Genomic DNA, 24,309 nt, shown 5'->3' on the forward strand with positions numbered 1-24,309 from the left:
ATGCACCACTATTTGAGAAATTCTGCTCACTCTTGGCTGGTCACAATACCCAGGTTGGGACTCACAAAGGCCTAGTTAAGAGACTCAGTAGCCCCATGGGGATTATTATTTCTGTTTTGTTTATATTACTTTATGATATGTGACCATATTTATATTAATCAATACGTTCACAGATTGAATGTGGAATGTGTTCGCAAAAATGTAATTGATTTTTTAATAACATAAAGCATAATGTAAGGGGTATTTTGGATATAGATTCCCGTTGAACCTCAAATGATCAAGTTGAAAATAAACACCCATGCTCTTTTTGATATAGTCAGGATATTTTGAGACAGAACAGGTTTTAAAAATTTTTAATATCCATAAATTGAAAAATATTAAGGTGATAACAGGACACTTAATCTTTGTGTTAACTTAATCGGAATGTATATTATGTGTTTAATCATAGCAAAGCATTATACTAAAATCTGTCAGCTGTTTGTAATATTTGAAAAAGTAAAACTCAGTTTGATTTTTATTTCCACAGTTTTGTTTTGCTATTTCCTAAGTTAATTAACACTTGATCACTTTAATTTGCGCACACTCTCCCTTCATTAAGTTATACTGATTACTAGATGTGCTACCTCTTTGGCTGATTTAACAAGTGGTACAGTAAGTGTTAATTATTGAATCAGGCTGAGCTTTTACACTTTGGGGACATTAGTTTTTTTATTTTTAATTTAAAGGCAAAACTGTGAGAAACAATAATAATACAAAATGAAATATATATTTTAATTACTTAAAAGAATAACTTGTACTTCAAGTAGTACAGCAGATATTAATTTGGCATTCAGTTTTTGATTTCAGCTAGTTAGTTCTTATATCATATTATAACAGTAAAGAACCATGCCTCAGCACTGTTTTGTTATAACTCTCACATAATAATAGGACAACTTTATTTTGTAGAAGTCCTCCATGACTCATGGAGGACATGGTCTCCATGTCTATCCATGTTCCATCAGATAGATTCCGCTCTGACACCCATCTCATTTGTGCAGTACAGAGGCCTTCAGAGAGCCCTGCCCGCCCTATCAGGCCCATCTGCCTTGTTGACTGGGATATGGGGGTGGTGGCTGTGATTGCCAGTTGAAAAAACAAAGCATTATTGCTCATTTTTTCCTGCTTATTAGTTTGATTACATTTGCAAATCAAATCAATCCATCAGACGGTATAGAGCCGCGTCCGCAATTTGAAGGCCTAGTAATCTCCATCTAATAAGATGCAAATGTGTCACATCGGTAAGTAACCAATAAATCATCGGCATGTCTTCGGCAATCATTAAATATCAGAATGAACAGTCAATTTTTAGTATTTTCAATTTGCGATATGCTGCTGGAATATAAAGATAGATGGACGTAATTACACAAACCAAACTCTATTTCAACTCATTCCAGACAGCAAATTTAGTGGAAGGTATAACTGGCCTGTCATCACACTACATTATTTCTGGCGGTTCATGCAAAGTTCACAGACAAGCATGAAATGGCCATCGCCTCCCCCAGCCCCCAAAATAACAGTTCAGAAGGGCCATCCTTTCCATCAGGAAACAAGCAGCCAGGGAAATGGGATTGGATTTGAGCTGTCGGCCAGCTCTGAGGAATTATAACTCTTCACGCCACGCTGGAGGTAGGCAAGGCTTCAAGTTAAACAGGGATCCCTGACAAAAGCAAAATAACAAGTAGGCCGAATTGGACTTAACAAGTGGGCTTAATCGTGATGTAAATTAATATCAATTTGGCCAAGGCTACATTGAAAGGTTCTGAGGTGTCCACTGTGTTACTTATGAGTGAGGTGACTGGCTCAGAAATTAATGCTGTGCTCTTTGATTTTCAGACACCACTGGTGTTAAAGGGCATTTTCACTTCAGTTCTGTTAAAACAACTTTTAGATAACATGTAGGTGCTACATTTGATTACAAGTCTCCTGTCATTTTAAGATTTAGCCTTTCTCCTTTTTCTGAAGTAATGTCCTCCTTTTCATTTGAATCGATGTTGGGCATTATTAGGAAGTGGTCACTCACCAAATTTCGCCTGTGACCCCACTCTGGACTCCTTCTTGAAGCAGTTTCCCTTGCTACCACCTTTGACTGAAATGCCAAGCTGGGACATTTGTTGACCTACAGTATATAAGACAGGTCTACTGCATTACCTTAGAAATTAATCATTTGTGAATGGCAGTGGATGATGATTCTCTCAATGTACTGATACAACACTTTCAATACAGTATTAAATCTTCTGAAAAAAATACAGAGGAGAAATTGGTGAATCAGTGTCATTTGAGAAAGTCTGGGATAATGGACACTAGATAAAGTTCCACAAGTTAGGCGCTCTATCAGTCAGCAACTTATGAACATTAAATTGTGGACTAATGTCACAAGTCCCTATGACTCCCAAATTCAGACTGCAGGTGTCCCTTCCAAAAATGCACAAAATATATCTTTATATGATGAAGTAAGGATGTCTCAACATCTTGTGCCTTCATAGAAACTGGCTCCTGCAGGGCTCTTTCCCACTTTCACTTTCACCGTTTTGTCATGCTGATTGTTCTTTCTTCTGTTTTACTGTAGACAAGACAGCACCTGTGTTTTTATTGCTGGTCACCTCTTATGCTTACAAAACAGGGAAATCCAGGTGTGACCTTGGGTTTTCTCTCTATTCCATAATGTGTCATTATGTTATGCCTAGCAATCAAAATGAAAAAAATGGTATCTTGGAATATAAGACACCTTTATGCTTTTTACACACCATTTTAAAGTATTTTCACCATTTGAAAGTATTTTTCACCAAGGTGAAAGTATTTTTGCCTTGAAAATATTGAAAAATATCAACATTGTCTGTTCACTTTTTTATTCATCAACTTTTTGATTTCTACCACCATAGAAGATACGAAGACATGATACAAATACAATTTTTTTCTTCGTGCTGCAATTTGACAATTAATTGATTAAGCTGTGGGCAGGGCAACTTGTGCCTGGTGAATGACAGGGGGCATTGGCTGGAAAGTCTTGGCTGACTTAAAACACACCGAACCCCAGTGGATTTAGGTCAATTATATATGGGCCCTTGGGAAGACTCACATTCAGATTATAACACTACCCAGATTCAGTTCAATTGGTTTCTAGAGTATATTGTCAGAACAGTGCTTTGAAATGAGACATTAGCTAGATTAATCGCTATTTCTGATGCCACAAAATATAACTACAATTTAAATGTAATTGTTTGTTTTCAGTGTTTTTATTCCTTAAAACCTGACTATGTTGTAACTGACATATTCACTCTAAAAATAAAACAATACATTTATTTGCTTATCCTAATTGCACTCTTGGGATGTGAACTCAAGAGAGATTTTTCTTCACTGTAGTGTGCTTAAGCAAAAAAAAAAACAGCTAGGAGTTAACATTGAAACTTTAACAGAGCTTCAATATTTTCTGCAATTTTGATTTGATTTTGGCCTTGTTTTTTGTTTAACTTGGCAAAGGCTTTATAGATACCGACAATAGCATTATGAAGTCTGTAATATGTAACATATTAAATTTGTCACCTTTAATTCTCAGCATCATCTGATCTTTGCTCCATTTTCAGCATTATTTTAGCTACACTTTACGATTCCGTAATTAACCATAGTTTTACTTAAACTGAATATTTAGAAGAGTTTGGCTTAACACTTTTAGATGCATTAAGTAATGCATCTCTCTGCTTGAAGAAATTGATTAGCAGACACCTGAGCTTGCTGAACTCCTCTTACCAGTACTCAGTGTGGGTGTTACATTCGACACCCTTGCAGTGAAGCACACAGGGATGCCCCAGTGCCTTACAGCACCAGCCAGACCTCTTTCAACTGTTCATTCTTTTTCCCCTTTTCATCCCACGCCATTGTGGTGGCATTTTTGCTGGGATTTATAGTTTATCTTTATCTGTTGCATCATCTGTGGGTAGCTATTATAGCTGCCTGGCCAGGTTATTGTTTGGGCCTGATAGATCTCTCTGTAGTTCATCAAAGGGAGCCATGTGTCTCAAAAGCCATTGGGCCCTGCTGATGATGAAATACGAGCTATCAGCCACAGTAATGGCTGTAAAATTTCATAATTACACGGCCTTTATTACATTGCATAATGACCCTGAAGCAGTATGGAACAATTAATTAAGATTTTCAGCCGTGGCTTTTCCAGAAATTAAAAGGTGCTCATTGGTGTGAAATGGGGAAATGTCTTGTCTTAAAAGCATTAAGGCATGTTTAAGGGCTCTTCTCTTTCAATTTAAAGTGTTCTGCACTAATGGGAGGTTTGTTGTGGAGCATTTTAGTATTTTATTTAGTTTCAGTATATTTGGAAACTAATCTCACTGGAGATTAAGTCACCATGGACCACAGTGATGTCCTTGCTTTCCCTTCTTCCTAGTTTTGTTACATGTATACTGTATATTGTACAGTAAGTTCATTATTCACGAACAGAATATTACTGATTATACCAATCTTGGGTTCTGTGAATTAAATATTTTAGTTTAAGAAAATTAGGTATTATTGTACACTAAAAAGAACTGCATATAATACTGCATAAAGATTAAGAGCTGTTCAGAGGATTTCATAAAATAATCTGTAGGACTATTCCTACAAGGCAATATTTTAATCAGATTCCTTGCCAATACTAATTATTTAATTCCAATAAAGGGTGTTCTTGGTCCTTTGCTTCAAGATAGAAGGACACATTCTGTAGCTTGTGTTCAGTAAATGAAATGTAATTTCTTGTAATAAAATCACAGTAATACTAATGTTTCAAGTGCCTTTTCTCCCTCAAATACTCTGAGACTCGTGTTCCTTCCCTTTTATATAAAATTTGAGATTGACAATATACATAGCACGCTTATACTGTACACTGTACATACAGTAGATTCAAAAGCTGTATTATTGTTTCAGTAATAATATCCATGATATTGAGAGATATGTCTGTACATATATGATATAGTTGGGCTCATTTCTTTGATACTGAGGTGTACTGGATAAAATATGAGCAGCAGGTAAAAGCACTTTTGAAGGTGTGTGATTTTTGTAAATGAACAGTTCAGCTGGTATAAATTACATGTATACCAGTAGATTTTCATTACACTACAGATAGTTCTTTTTATATTTATTGATATGGTGACATGTTTTGAATCTCTTACGTTATATATTACCTTGTAAAGAAAATCACGTATATTTCCTTAGTTTCATTAAGCGGTTTATTTGCCATGTTGTTTTTTTTCGTGTTGTTTGCTCCTGGTTGCTTCTTACGTGCCTGCTTTTCCACAGTGCTTTGACTGTCTTGGAGAGCACTTATAAATAAACTTGTATAATAAAATTGTCCACGACCCTACAATCACATGCCTTTTGTAGAGGAATGTGACTTGTTTGATAACGACTGGTCTGTAGCCCTCTGGGGAATACCTGGCAGCCTGGGTGCACATCACAAGACACACTCACCAGCACAAGCAGGCAAGCTCTTGTATACTGTGTACACAACGTTAATTCCCTGACTGGGAATTTTGCAAAACTGGTGTCATTCTTGCAAACACGAGCGGGGAAAAAAAAAGCGAGCATCTCAGGGTAAAAGAGAAAAAACACTGTAATCATTCCACGACATAAACCAAACAGGCTTTGCAGTGGGAACCACAATGTCATTCCCAAGCACCTCTCGCAGAGACGGCAACAGTGAAAATGACAAAGAGACTCTGGGAAGGGGTAATTAAAATGTAAATATTGATATTTTATTATTTGAAATTGCTTTCCAGTGCGGCTTTTAATATCACTCCATCTGTGCGGCTCTCTTAGGCGGTCACTTTAGTGCAGCCCTGGGACTGCAAGCAGCGGTTCAATCCCCCGTTATGTCAAAATGCTTGTTGCCGCTTAATTTTGATATCTAATTAAGTGGAAAAGTACAGTCCGTACAGTAATCCGTGGCATCTTAACCAGCTGCTTGGGTATATTTAGAATTAATCTCCACTACGAATCGGTTCTAATGTATGCAATTAAGAGTCTGCCGATTGCTAATTAGGTGTATTAGAATCAAGCAGTTCTTTCAGACTTTGTGATTAGTTGACGATCCTTTTTCCTAGGGCTAATGCATAGATTCTTGTAAGAAAAAAATGCAGTTGATAAAATAAACATTATAATGCAGGAAGAAAAATACAGCTGAGTCTCTATGATAAGTGGCTAATGGATACCATCAGAAAGCCAATTTTGATTAATATAATTTTATTATATAAGTCCTTTTAATATTTTCAGTAGGGTTCTCTGAATTTTTCTGCAAACATCCTATTTAGCTACTCAAGTATTATCACTGAATATTCTTTTATTTATGTTTACAGTATTTCCTTACATACTATACCTGATCGCAAAATGTTCTGATGTGACCTTCTGATCATATGGTTGATATTCAGTATTTACCTTTTCTGAAAGTTAAAAAATACCAGGCTTGTGATAAAGATTTGCCTCAGTTGAAAAAAACAGCTTTCCAAGGAAGAAGATATAGAAAAAAGAAAAGAAAACATTATTGTTTCAGAGACAGCTCTACAAATTAAGTGCAAGATAACCTGGCATTGGTAGACATTCCCCTGCTAAGAACCACTGACTTTTAACATTTATCCCATTTTATTGAGGTGCAAAAGGTCAAAGCTTCTCTTTAACATGCTTTGCGCTTTATTGTGTGGTATCTGGGTATGTCCTGTACTGCATGTGGCTTTCTCTGACAGGCGAATATTTGCTTAGCTGATAACCAGTGTCCTAAATGGATTGAGATGGCCACAGCAGTGTTAATGCATTTTTTTTTCTGCCTCTCACATCTGTGGCTCAGATTTTTCCGCCCTTGTTTCAGTGAGATGAAAGGCGCGCAGTGATAAAAGCAGAGGTCTGCTCAATCTGCTTGGTGGCACTTGTCATCAGTTCACTGTGCTTTCCCTCAGTGATCCTATTGGGAACTAGAGGTGAGAGCCAGCTGTAAACAAATACCAGCCAAGTTTTCTCCGTATTTTCATCTTTTTTTAACATTTCAAAAGATTTAAGTTCCTTTGGAAAGCAAGGAATTGTAAAAAGCCTGCTTTGGTAAATGAAGACCGACAAGTCCGTGCCACTCTTTCAAAAGTCTTTTATTTTTTTGTCTCCTGGTCCTATGCTGTCTGCAGCATGAAAGCCAGGGTTCAGAGCAGTGCTGTACTGTTTGCTGGTGAAGAATGTAGATAAACTAGTTCTTGAAAACAATTGTATGTATCGTTTGCACAAAAGGAACTATTTTATACTGCATTGCTTTTATTTAAGGAAATTAGAAAAAAAAATCTATGCAAAACCTGCAATAAAATTCTGTTAATAGAACAAAGGAAGGTCACTCTTGAAAATTTGCTTGAGGGGATTTTTTTATGAGAACATGAATAAGTATTCCCCTGCTTATTTTTCATAATGCTCATTTGTTGCAATGAAGCAGTGTGAAATTTATTTTTATTTTAGTTGAATGACCAAACTTTGTGTTTTTCTTAGATATTTGAACAAGTAATACAGTAGGTATATTCCATGCTTAAAAGAGAACAAAGAAAACACAACGTTTCCCTCACACCTGAAGAAGGCTCCATGGCCGAAACGTGTTTTCTTTCTTCTCTTTTCAGCATGGAATAAACCTATTACTTGTTTCTTTGCTGCCGACGCATGCTGACGCAGCTACCCACCTGAACTACTATCTTTGAATTTGTCAGGGAATTTAAATTATACTAAATGGATTAAAGAGTTGTGTAGTGGCATTGGTGCCTTGCAGTGCTGGGGTCTTGGGTTCAATTCCGGACCTGGGGTGCTTACTGTGTGGAGTCTGCATGGTATACTTGTGTTTTGCGTTGGTTTCCTCTAAGTGCTCTGGTTTTCCTCCCACATTTGAAAGACATGCTGGTAGGTTAATTGGCTTCTGAGAAAATTGGCCCTGGTGTGAATGTTTGCAACTGTTGCTCATTGGAACAATCTCCGTCTCCCTCACAGTCCTGTATTGGATAAAGAACCTAGATGGATTGATATTAATAATAATGCACTGTATACTAATTTGAGGAATTCAAATTATATTCACTTTTCTCTTTTTTGACTAGATTTAGTATTGAGTATTGGGCCAAACTGGAGCCACCATTCAGCTTGTCTTGGTTTTTCATCTGCAGTGCACAACATTGCTCGGCAAAAGGAGATGGAGCGAATGCATAGCTGATCACAGGGATATCCTGCGATCACTTGCAGCAAGTTTCGAATGTGATTGTGTGATATTAATGGGACTACCATAATTCATTCTAAAACCATGTCAGCTGATTTAAAGGGTCAGAGCTTTAAAGCCTCAGATCTTATGTTGTGTCATATTTTCTGTAGTTATTGTTAGTAGTAGATCACATAAATATTTTAGAAACTAAATATAGTATAATTGAAGCATGGCTTATTTTTATTTTATGTGTGTATGTGTATCCACCAAGTAAACCAAAGGTAAAGAGTGTGATTTTCTGCTTTGGGCAAACTGTTTATCCAGTTTATTTGCTGTAAAACTTATTTTACCATCTATAATTATACATTTCAGTTTTTTCAAAGTTGTCATCCTACTTGATGTAAAGAAAAAACAGAATACTACATAAGACCTGTAGTAGTCTGGATAACCATCGCTCCACCACAGAAAACACACCAGACCAAGAGTCTTAACAACTAGTGCGCTAAGGTAAAGGCATCCTGAGGCACTGGCTCCTGAGGGCCTGGCCCAGTGAAGTAAATGTGTAGTCAAAATGAATTTATAACAGGTTGGGCAGGAGACAGAGGAATGATGGCACAGAGCTAGAAGCACTTCATACTGAACAGGACTGCCCAGTAGGGGTTAATATCGCATGGCTGCACCGCAGCCTCTTTCTGTCAGCATTCAGCACCAGAGACAAACATTTATTCTTTCTGAAATGAAAGTGTATTTTTGAAGACTAGCCGTCAGATATATTTTTTGAGCGTGCCCTTCACACTTTCAAATGCTTAGCCTTTTTTGTAAGTTGACTGCAAAGTGCATTGGTTGATTAAAAAAAGGGGGAAAAAAGGCAGGAGGTACTTGACAAGTGCCCATGGCGATTGCATCAACTACAGGCATGTGGATGAGCAGAGCGCAGGGGCTGTACTGAATTTATGCTGCCTTTCAGGCTGTCTCCTGGCTAAAAGAGTTAAATGGGGGGTAGCAGAGCTGGCAGACAGGATCAGATAATACTTGTGTATCATCTGTATGAGTAAGTCTTGTCGGTATTAGGGTGGCTAGAAAAAAAAGCAGAAAACAACAGTGGTTTAAGTGGCAGTGAAGTTATGTGATATTCATGATTGTTTGGTTTAATCTTTCTGAAACAGCAGCATTTAGTAGTCCAAATGTACATTATAATGTACATCATATACAGGCATCTACATAATAATTGCCAAATCTATTTTTTAATGGGAGGCTACATTGAAACATTAATTAATTCTGTGCAGTTTTAAATAAAGATAGACCTTATTGCCAGACCATCTGATATGATTTGATACTTTAGATCACTTTAACTGCACATTCAGGAGATGTGAAATGTAATTAAGGTCAAGATAGTTTAGATTTTTTTAAGGAAATAACACAGACAAAAAAAGGCTGTAATGCAACTTTAAAGTTTCCATGCACGTAAATGTCAATAGAGTACCTTCTCCATCATCAGCACTAAATTCGCATTGATGCCTCCTTTCTTCTCCGTATCGATCCCTCCATGAGAACGTAGATTTGTATCTGTTAATTAATGCGTCCTGAAACAGCGTTTGTATTAATCAGGCAGATAAGAAAAATTGGATGCCTGCACTCGCATGACAACCGTAAAAGCACTGGCCCTGATAAAATCATTGATGGACCTCAATAAAAAAAAGTTCCTCCTTCCACTCAATAAACTAATCATCCTGCTTTTAATTATTCGGTGGAAAGATGTGTGGAGATTGGGGAATGTGTAAATCTAATTATTTACTAACAGCGGTGTCTAGGAGGGGAGAATAGGCCTGTCACAGGAAGGTGCTGCAGGCTATATACTCCGTCCATCTGGCGCTCCTGAGAGACTGCCTCTCTCACTTCTTTTCTCCTTTCTTCCCCCTATTGCCTTTGTTTCTTTCACATTTTCTATTGAATGTACCTTTTCTCTCCTTCCTTTGTGTTTCTTCTTTTTTCGTTCACCATTCTCATCTTAAAGCCCCTAATTTCTTCAGTGTAAAAAAGATTACTAGAGCTATCTAGACTTCCATATCCCTTCATTTTTTCATACAGTAGTAAAAAAATTGCACCTCCTGTCTTCAATTGCAGTGATAACAATATGGCATTTCTGCCATGCCAGAACTTTTGTATATCTCGATCACAATCCTGGGGAAAAAAAACACTAACAAACAGAATCATATTTTTTGTAAATCCCTTTTTGCAATTACATAGGGTCGTCCTTCCTTCTTTAAAGATACTCATATCTTACCTCACATCTTCCTTTCAAACTCAATCAGACCAGTCCCTTTTGATTGTGATGAAGTGTGAGAAAAAAATCTTATTTTTAGTGCTGCCCATTAACTTTGCAGATATCCTTACAAAAATGTAACAGTCTTGTTTTAAAGACCCCCTTAAGAAATTCTTGACTAATCCCTTTTGATGATTTTATTAAGTACTAGTGGTGGGCTCTGCCAACTGGCACTCTGTTGAGTTTTACCAGCAGGCCAGAAAAATCACCAACTGCTCAGCACTGTTCAACTGCTCCTAATGAGATCAGAGATGTTAACAGTTTGGGATAATAAATTAGCAGTTGTTATAAACAATAGCCTGAAACGTATACATAATGAGCAGCTTGCCATTAGTGATCAAGTCAGAAAGAGATAAAAATGAACTGTTTCAGCAGTGCAGCCTCCCTCAGATGGGCTTCTCAACAGATGTTGCTAAATATCTCCTTATTCCCTCAATGCTGGGATTATGTGTTACTGTCATCATCTAAAATTCCTTGTCTGTGGTAAGGACTGCCATTCACTAACAAGTTTAATGTGCCAGGCAGCTTAGATACAATTGCTATACAGTACACATAACTAACAAGTGCCTCAATGAGGAACATCATTCTTCAACTAAAAGCAGCAATGCTTTACTAAGAAACCTAATGAACACAGCCAGTGTATTTTTTTTAATTAATGTAATTTTAATGTTTCACTGCCTAGTAAAATCACACAAATCAACGTCATCACTTAAGACTTTAAAAGCACTTTTTAGTTACATTCTATGATCTATAAATTGTCTGCATAATAAAAATCATTCGTTTTAATTAATTACATTTCTAAATAACTACATCAAAATATATTTAGGGTTTTGAATATTTTCAGGACTATATGATACTCTATTAAAAATGCTTTACTCTTATAAGATATCATTTTAATCCCCCCTTTAAAAAAACAGTCTATCTCCTTGCCTTCTCACTCTTACTTTAGCTCAGTATAATAAAACTGTAAATTATGGATCTTGAGTATGCTGTTTTTTCCAAAAACATCTTCTTTGGAAATAAAAAACAGAATCCACACTGGCAATTAGTCTTTCAGCTCGTGTGATGCTTAGAATTGATTCCAGACGTGTGCTGGGGAAGATAAGGAATTCCCTAGTAGAAGAAGCCTCCTGGCTTCAAATTCTGGAGGAGACTACTGCCCCTAGAAACACTTGAAAAGCAGCTGCACCATCACAACTGCAGCTTTGCTATAGATAATGGCATCAGAATTTCAATGCCCAAATCATGGCGAACATCCCTTTGGTGCCTTCAAAGAATTGGTTAATACCCAGCTGAACAGGAAGTCAGTGGGCAAGAAGCTATCATGTATAGACATAACCATTGATTAGAAAGCTTATAGTGTGTGCTGGAATTGAGTTTGGTACACATGCTCAAAAAGCCTTTGAATGAAACTTCGCAGGAAGTAACAGCACAAATAAACATGTCATATATGGACATACATTTCTAAATATATATGAGTGCCAGTGCTTTCCTGAAAAGCCCTCATACATAAGCTTGTATTATTATCATCATCATCATTATCTAATACATAAAGTCCTCTTATATAATGTGAAGGTTATTATATTTTTAATTTAAAAATGCAATTGTACATCACAGTTACATAATATACAGTATGTGAGTAAAGCTTGCAAATATATTATAAAGCATGTATTTCCTTATTACATTTTAAAATTAAAGCTATTTCGACGGGAAATGCCACAAGCAATTATAAATTTGGCTATCCTTTGGTGTTGTATGTTGCGATCAACAGTGGTGTTTCAATCCCTACCACCTTTGTAAAAAAATGAAAGCTATGCATTTTTGATCTGAGACAAAATGTTTTTAACCTTTTTGCCTGGCCATAATTGTCTGAGGGAATCTGTTCTAGGCTGATGTACAGTATCTGTCTGGTTAAATAAAGAAAAATGTTGGCCCTCAGTGTAACTACAACTCCTGTTTCCCCTGTGTCTGTGGGCAGGCTTCTCCACTCTGTCCTTGGCAGACCAGATGAGCCTTCTGCAGAGCGCCTGGATGGAGATTCTCATTCTGCGTGTGGTGTACCGCTCCCTGTCCTTTGAGGACAAGCTGGTCTATGCTGAAGACTACATCATGGATGAAGACCAGTCCAAACTGGCAGGCCTTCTCGACCTCAACAATGCCATCCTGCAGCTGGTAAAGAAATACAAGAGCATGAAGCTGGAGAAGGAAGAGTTTGTCACCCTCAAAGCTATAGCGCTTGCTAATTCAGGTTGGCAGATTTGCGTGACTGTTGGCACATTTTTTTCATGCCATCTTCTCTGTTTTTTGAGAAACTTTTCCTGTGTTGGCTTCTCCTGAGAGCACAAAAAAAAACACACACTAACCCTTTGAGTGAAGGCCAATTAATGAAACTGAAGAGAAGCTTTTATCTTTTAAATAGCACCGGATTTAAAATATAACCAGATTTGATCTGTTTTTTGTTAGTTTCACAATTGGCCCATTTTGAATTACTTTTCTTTCTTATGTCAGCAACAACTTTGCAAGACAAAAAGTGGTTCTGCAGAATCAGAAGTGCTCATTGTATTCAGAAAGTATTTCTTTACTTGATTTTGTGAAAAATACAGCATCTGTGACTTTAAGACATTATACATCATATGCTATTGGTGTAAAAAGAATACGCTCTCAAATAGTATGCCAGCACAGAAGGAGTTAAATATTCTCTGAAAGAACTTTTCTTCCCCATTTGAGTCTAAAGTGCTGAAACAGTAGAGAACAAAATGATCAGTAGAATGATTTGTGCCCTCCCATGCCCCCTTTCCCTCACTCCCTTCTTCTTTGCATCTATCAAAAGCTTTATTGTGGTCCCTTTTAGCATTTGCATAATGTTCACCTTAGATCCCTCTTTAATAAGGTGCCGATCATTAGGCACCTGGATGTCAATAACAGGCTCTGATGTTGTATACCATTGACAGTCACACCGAGGCCCTCCATCTCCTTTTGTTTTGACCCTATCTTTGAACTTTATCTTGGTTGCTGGCCAGTAGTTTTCCCTTTAATTACAAGAAGGAAACTGTCAATAAAATCTGTTAAATGGGACGCAATGAGCGGCTTGAATGGGCGGGCGGCTATTTGTTCAAATTCTACAGCGTTCAAGGTATTGACAGTTTGTTTTCTGGGGCCATATGTGACGATCAATCTCAGGCTGGGCTCAGCCACGCTGAAAAATGAAAAACCAGATTGCTTTTGCTTGCTTGCGGATGACAGCTCCCTATTTGGCCAGCCCGGCTGAGATGAGCCCTTCTGCCCATACTGCACCCCCGAGAGCCAGAGCGCGTGACTCTTCTTTTTTAATTGATTTTGTAATTAACAGTTCATCTCTTATATTGACGTGCGCATTCCCAGACTGATGGGAGGGAAATTGTTTTGAACAATAAATGTTGCACTTTCTGATTATTTTCAACTGAAAGCATGTGCTGCTTTTACTACAGATGTAACTGTGAACACATTGCAGTGCTTTCTTTATTTTTCATTACAGTTCCTCAGCGTTTTGTCATTGTAATATGTGTATGCTAATCAGCTGCCTGTTGGATTTGGTTATTAGGTTATATTTGTTTACAATGGCTGTTTTCAAGAAATGCTTTGCTTATTCTACATAATTGCTTTATATCTTAATAATAGCATTGATTTAACATTGGCTTTTTCTAAAACATTGAGAACATTCAGTATTTCTGAGGCTGGTCATTTCAAGTATACAGTATGTGTCATATGAAGCCTTCAATGAAATCTTGAACTTATGAACTGTTTTAAAAAAACAGAGCATGGACAGAAGTTTTTCATAACTGAAGCTTTTAGTATAACTCCAAATCATTGTCCAAGGGACAGTTTTTATATCCAGAAAGGTTTTTTTAAAAGTTATTTTTATTTTTATTCAATACAATAAAGGAAGACTCACTTTATCTCCCAGTAAGTGTTGTTATATAGTGTACAGTTTTGGTTAGTTCACAGACATCTTGGAATTACATATACAGTATAAGCTAATACTGTATACAGTAGTTCTTTAGGTGCTTTACTGCATGTGCTCTAGTTCTGTTTTTACCCACTTTACTCATTTCCATATTTATTTCATTAAATAACCTTCAGAATGATAAAGCTAAGGATAACAGGAACACTCGTTATTATGTATTGCAATTAGGTTTTTCATTTAACTCATTGATATTAATATTCAGATATATTTATGATGCCTGGCTTTAATTCCTGGGGTGCTATATCTGTGGAGTTTGTATGTTTCCCTGTGTTTGCATGGGTTTCCTCTGCTGTCCACCCACAGTCCAAAGACATACTGGTAGGTTAATTGGTTTCTGCGGAAATTGACTCCAGTGTGAGTGTGTGCATATTTGTCAGTTTGAGTCTATGTGTCCCATTGAGGATGTATCCTGCCTAGCGCCCATTGCTTGCTGGGATAGGCTCCAGCTCCCCTGCAGCCCTGTATTGGATAAAGTGGTTATAAAAAGGATGGATGTATTTATAAGTTCCACATTCGTACAGACCTATTTTATGTATATGTAATTAAAAGATCCCATTCAAGAACCAGCTGGCCTGAGAAAGGACTAATATGATACAACATGAATCTGTTCAATAAAAACATATTTATGTTTTAATGTTTTATGTCTGCAACATTTAACGTCAGAGTAGCGTCACAGCATCAAAACAAAGAGGTCTATGCAGTGAAATAGGACACAAAGTATGAAGAAGTGCTTCCGATTTTGCAATACAAACAGCACTATAGATTTCTTCTATCCTGTCATCTTATTTCACAATTTTTTTGTGACTCCCTCCGGGGTTTGTTTGTTCTATCATGTCACAGACTTTTCGTTTCTTTAGGGCCCATTTTGGCAGTTTTTCTCAGTAGTCATTCTGAATCGCGCAATGTGTGAGTTCAAAGGTTTGCCACTGAGAAACCTTAGAGTGGTTTGAGAGGAAGCTTTATTCAGACACGTCATGCAGAGATAGGAAAGAGATAGGAAATTCTGCAGCACTGCAGAGGGAGGGATACAAACCTATTTTTTGTTATTTAAGTCATGAATAAAACAATGACAAGGATGTAGGCACAGAGACACCACTCACAACAACAACAAAAACATTAGCATTTTGAAGGGCAGTATCATTAATTAATTCCCTTGGTACTAATCCTTTGCATTAATGACAGTAAACCTCAAGAAACATGGGAAAGCGTGCTTCACATGTAATGCATATCAGAAAGATGTGGTAGGATTTTTATTGAGATGGCCACATTAATAAGTAAATAAACCCAGACCCTCACATCCACAAAATATGACATGTATAAACTTACATAAATGTTGGGGAAGCTGTTATAATTAGAATGCAATTTGTTCGTGAATCTTGTTTTTATTATTTTGAGCTGAGATCTGTCTTTTGAGGGACACTGAAGATTTGAACTTTTTGTTTTATACTTCTAATTATTAAATTTAATTTTCTTCTTATTAAATTCTTCCTATTACAAGCTGCAAGATTTTGCATTTTTCATAATTTATTTGCTTCAGTATTAGCTGTTAGATTTTCTTCATGAATATTTATGGATTTATAGATGTGCATAAAAACATTGTGGTACAGTAGGTAAGGTGCTATACTGTATGTGCTTGTGTACAAGCTGTGCTTGTATGGTTCTTATAGAGGCATATACCTTTTCTGAATGCCAGGCTTCGCTCCAGTTGTTCTGTAAAGTCTTCTTCTTTCCAGGATATCCATTGCATGCTTGCTACAGTATCTGATGCATTATATGCTAAATTTTCATTGCTGCATGCAATATATTGCATGCTTTCCTTGGCATTTGGATAAAATAAACCTGGGAAAAAACAGGGGTGCTGCTATGTCTGTGCTTTGCTAAAAAAATAACTAATCTTTGTTATCAATAAAATTAACCCAATGGTTTAAACAGATTGCAATTAGACATATATTTTGGAGTAATTAGTCACCACTTTTGTTTCTTTGTTACACTGCTATGCCATGAAACTACTTAAATTTCCACTTTCCCTAGTATATCTAAATCTGACTTGCATACACAAACATTTGCTTAGTTCCTATAACAATCTAATTCTCTACTGTAACTGTAGAGCCACTGAATAAGCAGTACCAGATTAAACAAATTATTATAATATTCAGTCCCATAAACAAAAATGAGGAGGTTTTCTCATTCTTTTTGACATTATTCTGTCCTTAAAGTAATCATTATGTGCGACATGATGTTAACTGTTTCTGTTACTGAGAGTTTAAACCATCAGTGTGATTTTCAGAATATGGTAATCATTTATTTGAAAATACTTAGTGAAACAGAAATATACATGATTTAAAAACATCTGTCATTAAACATGCAAGCAACACCAGTTGTATGTCCTTCCTATTACAGAAACAATTTATATGATAATAATAATAATAATAATAATAATAATAATAATAATAATAATAATAATAATTGCTTACACTTTTCTGGACACTCCACTCAAAGCGCTTTACAGGTAATGGGGACTCCCCTCCACCACCACCAATTTGCAGCATCCACCTGACTGATAAAATATGATATGATAATGACTATTATCATAGTACAGAGGTAGCATCTGGGGAACGTCATCATTTTTTATTTGAATTGTTTTGTACTTTTTAGTTAATTGATCATTTTCCCAAAATAACATTTCTCTGAAAATATTGTAATATACTGTAGCAATTATTTACACCTACATTTCCTCTTTTCCACTTTCAGCAGCTGTAGTTTTAATACCAGCGTTTTCTACGATATATGGCTAGTACAATTCTAAATTAGCAAAACTCTTACATACATTTTAGATGCTTTATGTTTTTCATTGACAGACTATGTGTTGAAGTGATATGTAATATCTGCAAGCACTTATAATTTATGCTAATAATTCTACAGTGACAAACACATAATAAGGCTTGTCCCTATAACTAAGCAGCATTTACAGGACTTCACACTGGATTGTAGTGAGTGTTTTGTATTGGCCTGTATAGTGTTACTGGTAAAAGGAAAAGTGTCGTGTTCTCTAGAAAAAATACATAAAAACAGCAAACCTGTGTGTTACTGAAGTTTTTTGGTTTATGAAAATAATGTTTTGAAGCTTGAAAATAAACTCAAAGCATGCCTGTTACCAATTTTCCTAAATGCACCTTGTTAATGATTGAAATGCAAATGCATGATTTTAATGTTTCTTAACATTGTGTCCACTGTATCCAGTATGTATACTGCACCTCTAATTACAACCAATTTCTACTGGGTAACACAATAAGCAATCTGATTGCTTTTGTTCAATATGATTCTTGATGTGCACATTCACACTGAAGAGATCCTTTGTTTTTAGAAATGTTTCATTCAGTCAGGACCAAAATGTAGGCTGCAGTTAGTAAAGGGTCCCAATGAATTGCATATTTTGTAAAAATCTAACAAGGTTTGATTGGTAGCTTTTTGGCCTATGATTTAAAAAGAAATTCTAGTTTGAGTCACATAAGTTGGTCGTCACTGGAGTTTACCTATTTTAACCAGTTTAATTTGTATCAATCCCCTGAGTTGTAGATGCCATGTATTGTATATGTTTCTGTTTTTCAAACACCACCAGCAATATCATATTTAAATGTTTAAAATAACATTAACTAACTAATTTGTTTATTTCCAACTGTTGCCATTCTTTGTTTTTCTCTTGTCCCATTGTGCATGTCCTGAAACATGGTCTATATAGGTTTTTGCCCCAATATATAAATGTCACATTGGATTCACTCCAAGAGTGAAATGAAACACCCAAGACTTTAGGGCTGATGTGAGCTGTCTGTAGCCACATTACTTACTTTTCCTGCAATTTAACTAGCACAGAAATATACTGTGTAAAGTGTAAAGAGTTAATGTAAATAAATCACTTTTTAAAATGGAAGTATATTGGAAAAAGAAAAAAAAACTTTCCTCAGTAATTGAATGAGACTCCATAATTGCTTACAGCTGAGTAGGACAGGGAATACCAGTTTTTAAAATGTAGGGCAAATCTGTAGTTAATTACGATACATGGTTTCTCTTGTCTTAGTTTTATCAACACAAGCTCACATTTAACAATACTGTTCAATACATTGTAAAGGTTGTGCTATATTTACATCAAGTTCATTATGTTATTTACATTAAGATAAATATTATGTTAATATTTTTGTGATATGTGAAATCATTTAATTTCATCATTTTATAAGGGGATATGGCTTACACAGTGGCTGAGGACACCAGACTTTGATCTTGTATAAAACCAGTGTAGACCCAGCATATATTTAACCTTCACAAGGTTAATCATAAAATCAGAATTTAAGCTTACAACAGATCCAACAGATCAACATTTTGAAGGAATTTGAATCTGAAAAGATTTGCTGCCTGTCCTTCCATGGAAGAAACAGAAGGCGCTGACTTCTCTTTGTTTTGTTTTGTTTTGTTTTTATTGGTTTGTTTCAGACTCAATGCACATAGAAGATGTGGAGGCTGTCCAGAAGCTCCAGGATGTCTTGCATGAAGCCCTTCAGGATTATGAGGCCGGTCAACACGCCGAAGATCCTCGCCGGGCTGGCAAGCTCCTTATGACTCTTCCCCTCCTACGTCAGACCTCCACCAAGGCAGTGCAGCATTTCTACAGCATCAAACAGGACGGCAAGGTGCCCATGCACAAACTCTTTCTGGAACTGCTGGAGGCCAAGGTCTGACTCTTTGACCGATGGCTCTCCCCCGCTTTCCACGCACAGGAGTGCGGGCTAGGCCTGTGCCGCAGCTCAAGAAAAGGGGAAACCGATAGAGACGAGGAAAGAGCACGAGGGACCTTGTGTTTTAAGTTTAAAGAATAATAATAATGATATAAACAACAATAATACTTACTATAATAATAATTCATAATAATTACTCAAAAAGACTGCACTGATTATTTAGCAGTAAGACTGTGAACCAGCTTTCAACTCTTTCTTCTGACTTTCTAATGCAGTTTTGTGCTGTCAAACCTTTTTTTCATAAAGAATTCTCTAACTGAAGAGAGGAGGAAGCCAAGCCCTGCCAAAGGAAGGAAATCCATTCAATGGATGCCAGTGAACTTCAGATTATGTGTAATGTCCCCTGTAACAAAAGGAATCAAAGTGAACAATTTCTCCTTGCAGTACAGTCCAACATGGTGCATTGACTGAATACAGTATTAGGTTTCATAGGAGCAGTCTGTTAATTAGGTGGCTGAGAGAAGGTTTGGAGCTACTGCTTCTTATCATTGCATTTTCCATCTAGATCAGTTACAGCCATTTGATTCCTTAATTGTTTTTGTTAAAGTCTTCCAAATGATTCTTAGTTTTTTGTGATTTTATTGTAACCTTTTCAGGGAATAGTTGAAGCTTTAGTCACTCATGCAATATGAAAACACAACGTACTGCATTTTTTATAGATAATTTGTTATTGATTTATTTTTTTGTTGTTGTTGTTTCTATTGGTGTGGATTAAGCAATGAGGATCGATAATGAAGGTCAATATATATAAATATATAATAAAACTTTTAAGAAAGATTTTTTAATGATATTTTGTTGATAATTAATTTAGATTTTTTTGTACCAGCTTTACCACTTTCAGCCATTTTATTGTGTGAACTTTTACCTTCTTCAAGCAATAGTTATTAAAAAAGGGAAGGTGCATATTAACATGTATGCAATTTATGTTGTGTGCCAGTCTTAGCTGAGGAAGCTATTTTTTCCCCTTAATACATGCTCAAGATCTTCTTTCTGTGATTGCAGTCCACTGTTAGATTACACCTACAGCATACTGATGATATCCAATGACTTTAAAGTCGAATCTAACTGATGACAATGGATACTTACCAATAATATATCTGACAGACTACTTCTTGGCTGTCTTCAAAAAACATAACATGAATACCATTAATGGCAATAAAGTGAATGACAGATTCAAAGAAATGACAAGGCTGCTAACCAAATATACTACACTGAATTTTTCAAAGCTGTCATGATCCTAGTTTTTTTTCTTATTTAAAACTAGGAACCATTCAGGATCAAGACTGTTACAGGGTGTAATCTAATAAAAAAAATAGGCAGATTCTATCCCCAAAACTAAACTAAAAACAGTTGAAAAGCTCAATAATCATTTAAGAATAATCTCACCTACTGGGATCAATATATCAGTATTAGTAAAGGTTCCCTTAACTTTCAAACCGTTCTGAATAATTGTGCACATATTGTAAATTAAAGATTATAAACCTTACCTAAGAACATTTATTTCGACAAAAAAAAAAGAAATATTGTAGTTCAGCTTTTCAATGTTCCACGTTTGCTGTGCTTTTCTAAACCTCATTTTTCTTTTTTTTGTCCCTCTTTTTCTTTGCATTCAAAGGTTGTCTTGTTCTTCTTGTGGTGTTTAAGAGTTCTCGTGTTGTATGCTTTTATAGACACAGGGTAGAATTAGAGACAATATTGGATGTACCATTCCTCAGGAGACTTCAGTAGTGTACTATACCTTACTGGTTTTAAGGCTCTTCCTAGTAACTTCTAGATCAAACAGATCCAAAATAAATAACTCAATCTATTGACATATAATTCAATAATAATTATTTAGAAGACAAAAAATGAAAAAGGGATACATTTGTGTAACAGTTTCTTGGTGAATAATAATGTATATCTTAGGTTATTAAACAAATGAAGAATTTGAGTACTTCAGAACATTAGCTAATGTAAACTTTTTAAAAGAAATGCTGTAAATACTGCCTTCCATTCTGATCATCTCAGTTGTTGTTATATTAACTTTGCTCTGTTGTTGCAAAAAAATGAAAAAAATAAAAGTAAAAAATGGTGTAAGCACCAGTTTCCAAACCTACCGCTTTAACTTTGTGTGAATTAAAAACAAAAAGATGTTGAAGTTTTTTTTTCTGTTTTTTTTTTTTAGTCTTGTTCTATAAATACTGTGTATCTATCATTAGCTATACAAAACTATATTATAGATTGTGGTTTCTCTGTAGAGAGGTGACCGTACTGTGATTCTAGACTTAATAATCATTCATAGAACTCATGAGATGGTCAATAACTTGAAGTTTATAGCTGTGATAAACTCAGACGTTGGCACTTCCATTTAAATACACACACAACTCCTGGGAGTAAGGTGCTGTTTTCCTTTTGGGATTTGTGTTTTGTTTCATTATACCACTGATATATACAGGACATAAATGGTATGAAAGATTCTAGAAACAGTCTCTTACTGGGAAATTAAGCTGAACTGGTGTCAGTTAAAGGCAGTTAATGAGGTTACTTTCAGGCTTCCAGAGGTATTTAATCAAACTTGATTACTTTGTGTGTCCCAAAAACAGTAGTATTGTATCCTTGAGGTGATACATATGATTAAACTTCAACTATTGCATGTTGATGTCAGTTATAGTTTACCACTATTAGGTATAAGAAATCTTCATAAGCAAATCAGATTAAAAATTAAATAACAGCTGGCATCCAACACTATCAGTCTCAGCTTAAATCCTACTGAGAATGTTTTGCTGTGTCTTTAATACCTTTCAAGGATATTTAATATAGGAAAAGTGTGTTATTTAGCCATACCAACTTTAATTATTTTTTATTTTTTTTCTTATTTAAAGCAATATGACTGTGCAACACACAGAAGTTGCACTTGTGTTTGAATTAGATCAAAATGCTGTATTTATTGGACTATTTTGCATTTAAATGATAGGAATAAAAATATAAAAATGTACAAACAACTGCTATTTTTCTTATAGAAGAGATTATGGGTGTCGGTGGTTGTATTTAAATTATTTATGCATCAGTGTATACCTGCCTATTAATTAAATGATTTATGGCAGTCTTACATGCAAAATTGAAAAATGTTTTAAAAGCTTGAAATAAAAAAAAATCCAGGAGTTGCTGAAACAACCTGTAGTGAGAACCATGTCTGTAGTTCTAGATGTGCTTCACATCTGTAAAACGATTAACTGTATATTTTTGTGATGTGTATCATAAAGTGTGCTCCAACAATATGTCCATTTGTGTAAATGTATTTATTTTACATTGTATATATTGTTCAATGCAAAAAGAGAGACCTATGATTCTGTAACTATGATCAGTTCAGATGTGTAACTCCAATTATGCCTTTCAGGACGATGGTAGAGCAATATTAAACAAGCTTCCAGTTTTGACGAATCTTTCTGTGATCTGTTATTTTCCTTAGTTACTGATGCTTTTGAGTGCCAGGTCTTGTTATTCTTTGTGAGGAAGCACGAGGAAATCTGTCAGAAGAACTTTGCTTGCTTTTCATTCCATCTGGAATCCTCAGTTGTTTAACTTCATAATTAAATGCACTATTAGATTACAGACATAGTTTTTTAATTGTTTTCAGGTCCTTAAGAAGTTGTCGACTTCAAGCTGATATTTTAGAAGAAATTTGTGAACCCTGGTTTAACAGTGAAAAATAATTAAAAGGAGCCAATGAAGCAAAGTATTAATTTTAATTGTATTTTAACTAGGAGCTCTTGTGGAATAAAAATCAGAAAATATCAGGGTGTGCAGTTTTAGAATATTACCTGGTCTAAAGAGATTATTTCACCCTTCATTTTTAAACCTTTTCTTAGCTTTGCCTAAGTTCATTTTGCATTGATACCTCAGTATTTTGCTTTTGACTCTAGTTGTTTCTTATGTTCATTCTGTTATTTGTAAAAAAAAAAGTTTATGTAAAACAAAATTTCAATTATTCACTGAACTCTAGAAAAGAACTGTAAATACGAGCAATAAACTTTTTCACTTAGAAAAAATGACAAGTGGATACTTTAGAATAAACTGTAGACAGACATGCAACCAAATATTCTCCCTTCTTGAGGCTGATCAAACATTATAGATATTATAGATCTATGATTATATGATTATATATGTGATATATATGTATATGATTATAGATATGCCCATGTCAGACATACAGTATATGATATGTCATAATTCCCATGTTATTGTTACTGACCACAAACAGAGACAAAAGTATACTTCCAAAGTAAAAAAATATCATAAAACACACATCTAAAAGATTAGGGGCAAAACAAAGGTCTAAAAACATCTAAAACACACTTGTAGAGTTTGGGTTGCAAAGAAAAATGTAGAGATTAATTCCATGCTGAAAAAACTGTGTCACACCTGAAAAAGGCCAGTTTTTTGTTTTTTTCATCTCAGTCTGAAATTAACCTTTGATTGTTCTTCAGCAACTACATGGATGGCGTATTAACTAATAAACTCAAATCTAAATGAAAAAGTGATCATTTATTGATAATATAACACTGATATAACAGAAGTATTGAGCCTGTGTGAAAAAATGCAGAAAACAAAGACTGAGGATGAGCACTACACTGATACATAAGATAACAGATGTAATATATGAAAGGTAACAAGCAAAGAGGAGAAACTTGATATTAAGCAAAACATATAAGACCAGAAATATAAGCAAGAATAATAATACATTTTTAATGATTGAGGCAGAAAGCTTTTAGCACTTCAGGCCTTTGACTTCATTAATTTGGTTAGAGAGTCGAGAGCCTGTCTGGGAGGTTCAGACACATAACCAAGGAGTTCCTGCCATAATGTTGGTTAATGGCATTAATAATAATAATATAGTAGCTTCAACATCTTGGCTTGGTAACATGTTCCATACACCCACTCCTGTCTCCTGTTCTCAAGTTCAAATACAGTAAACCTCCCCCTGTTTTCG

The 24,309-nt window shown here is 35.5% G+C and overlaps 1 protein-coding gene across 12 annotated transcripts in view; it reads left to right on the top strand.

Moving 5' to 3' along the window:
- The window catches only part of esrrga (estrogen-related receptor gamma a), a 253,288-nt gene extending 230,528 nt beyond the window's left edge, over positions 1-22,760 (top strand). For all 12 annotated transcript variants that reach the window (XM_088624754.1, XM_088624748.1, XM_088624746.1 and 9 more), the window contains 2 exons: positions 12,529-12,798; positions 19,039-22,760. In XM_088624754.1, coding sequence (XP_088480880.1) covers positions 12,529-12,798; positions 19,039-19,283 — 515 coding nt within the window. In that variant the 3' untranslated portion in view covers positions 19,284-22,760. The remainder of the gene's footprint in view (positions 1-12,528; positions 12,799-19,038) is intronic.
- Positions 22,761-24,309: the final 1,549 nt, after the last annotated feature.

The sequence above is a fragment of the Lepisosteus platostomus genome, chromosome 3 (genome assembly GCF_059453375.1).
Source record: "Lepisosteus platostomus isolate fLepPlt1 chromosome 3, fLepPlt1.hap1, whole genome shotgun sequence".
NCBI classification, from domain to species: Eukaryota; Metazoa; Chordata; class Actinopteri; order Semionotiformes; family Lepisosteidae; genus Lepisosteus; species Lepisosteus platostomus.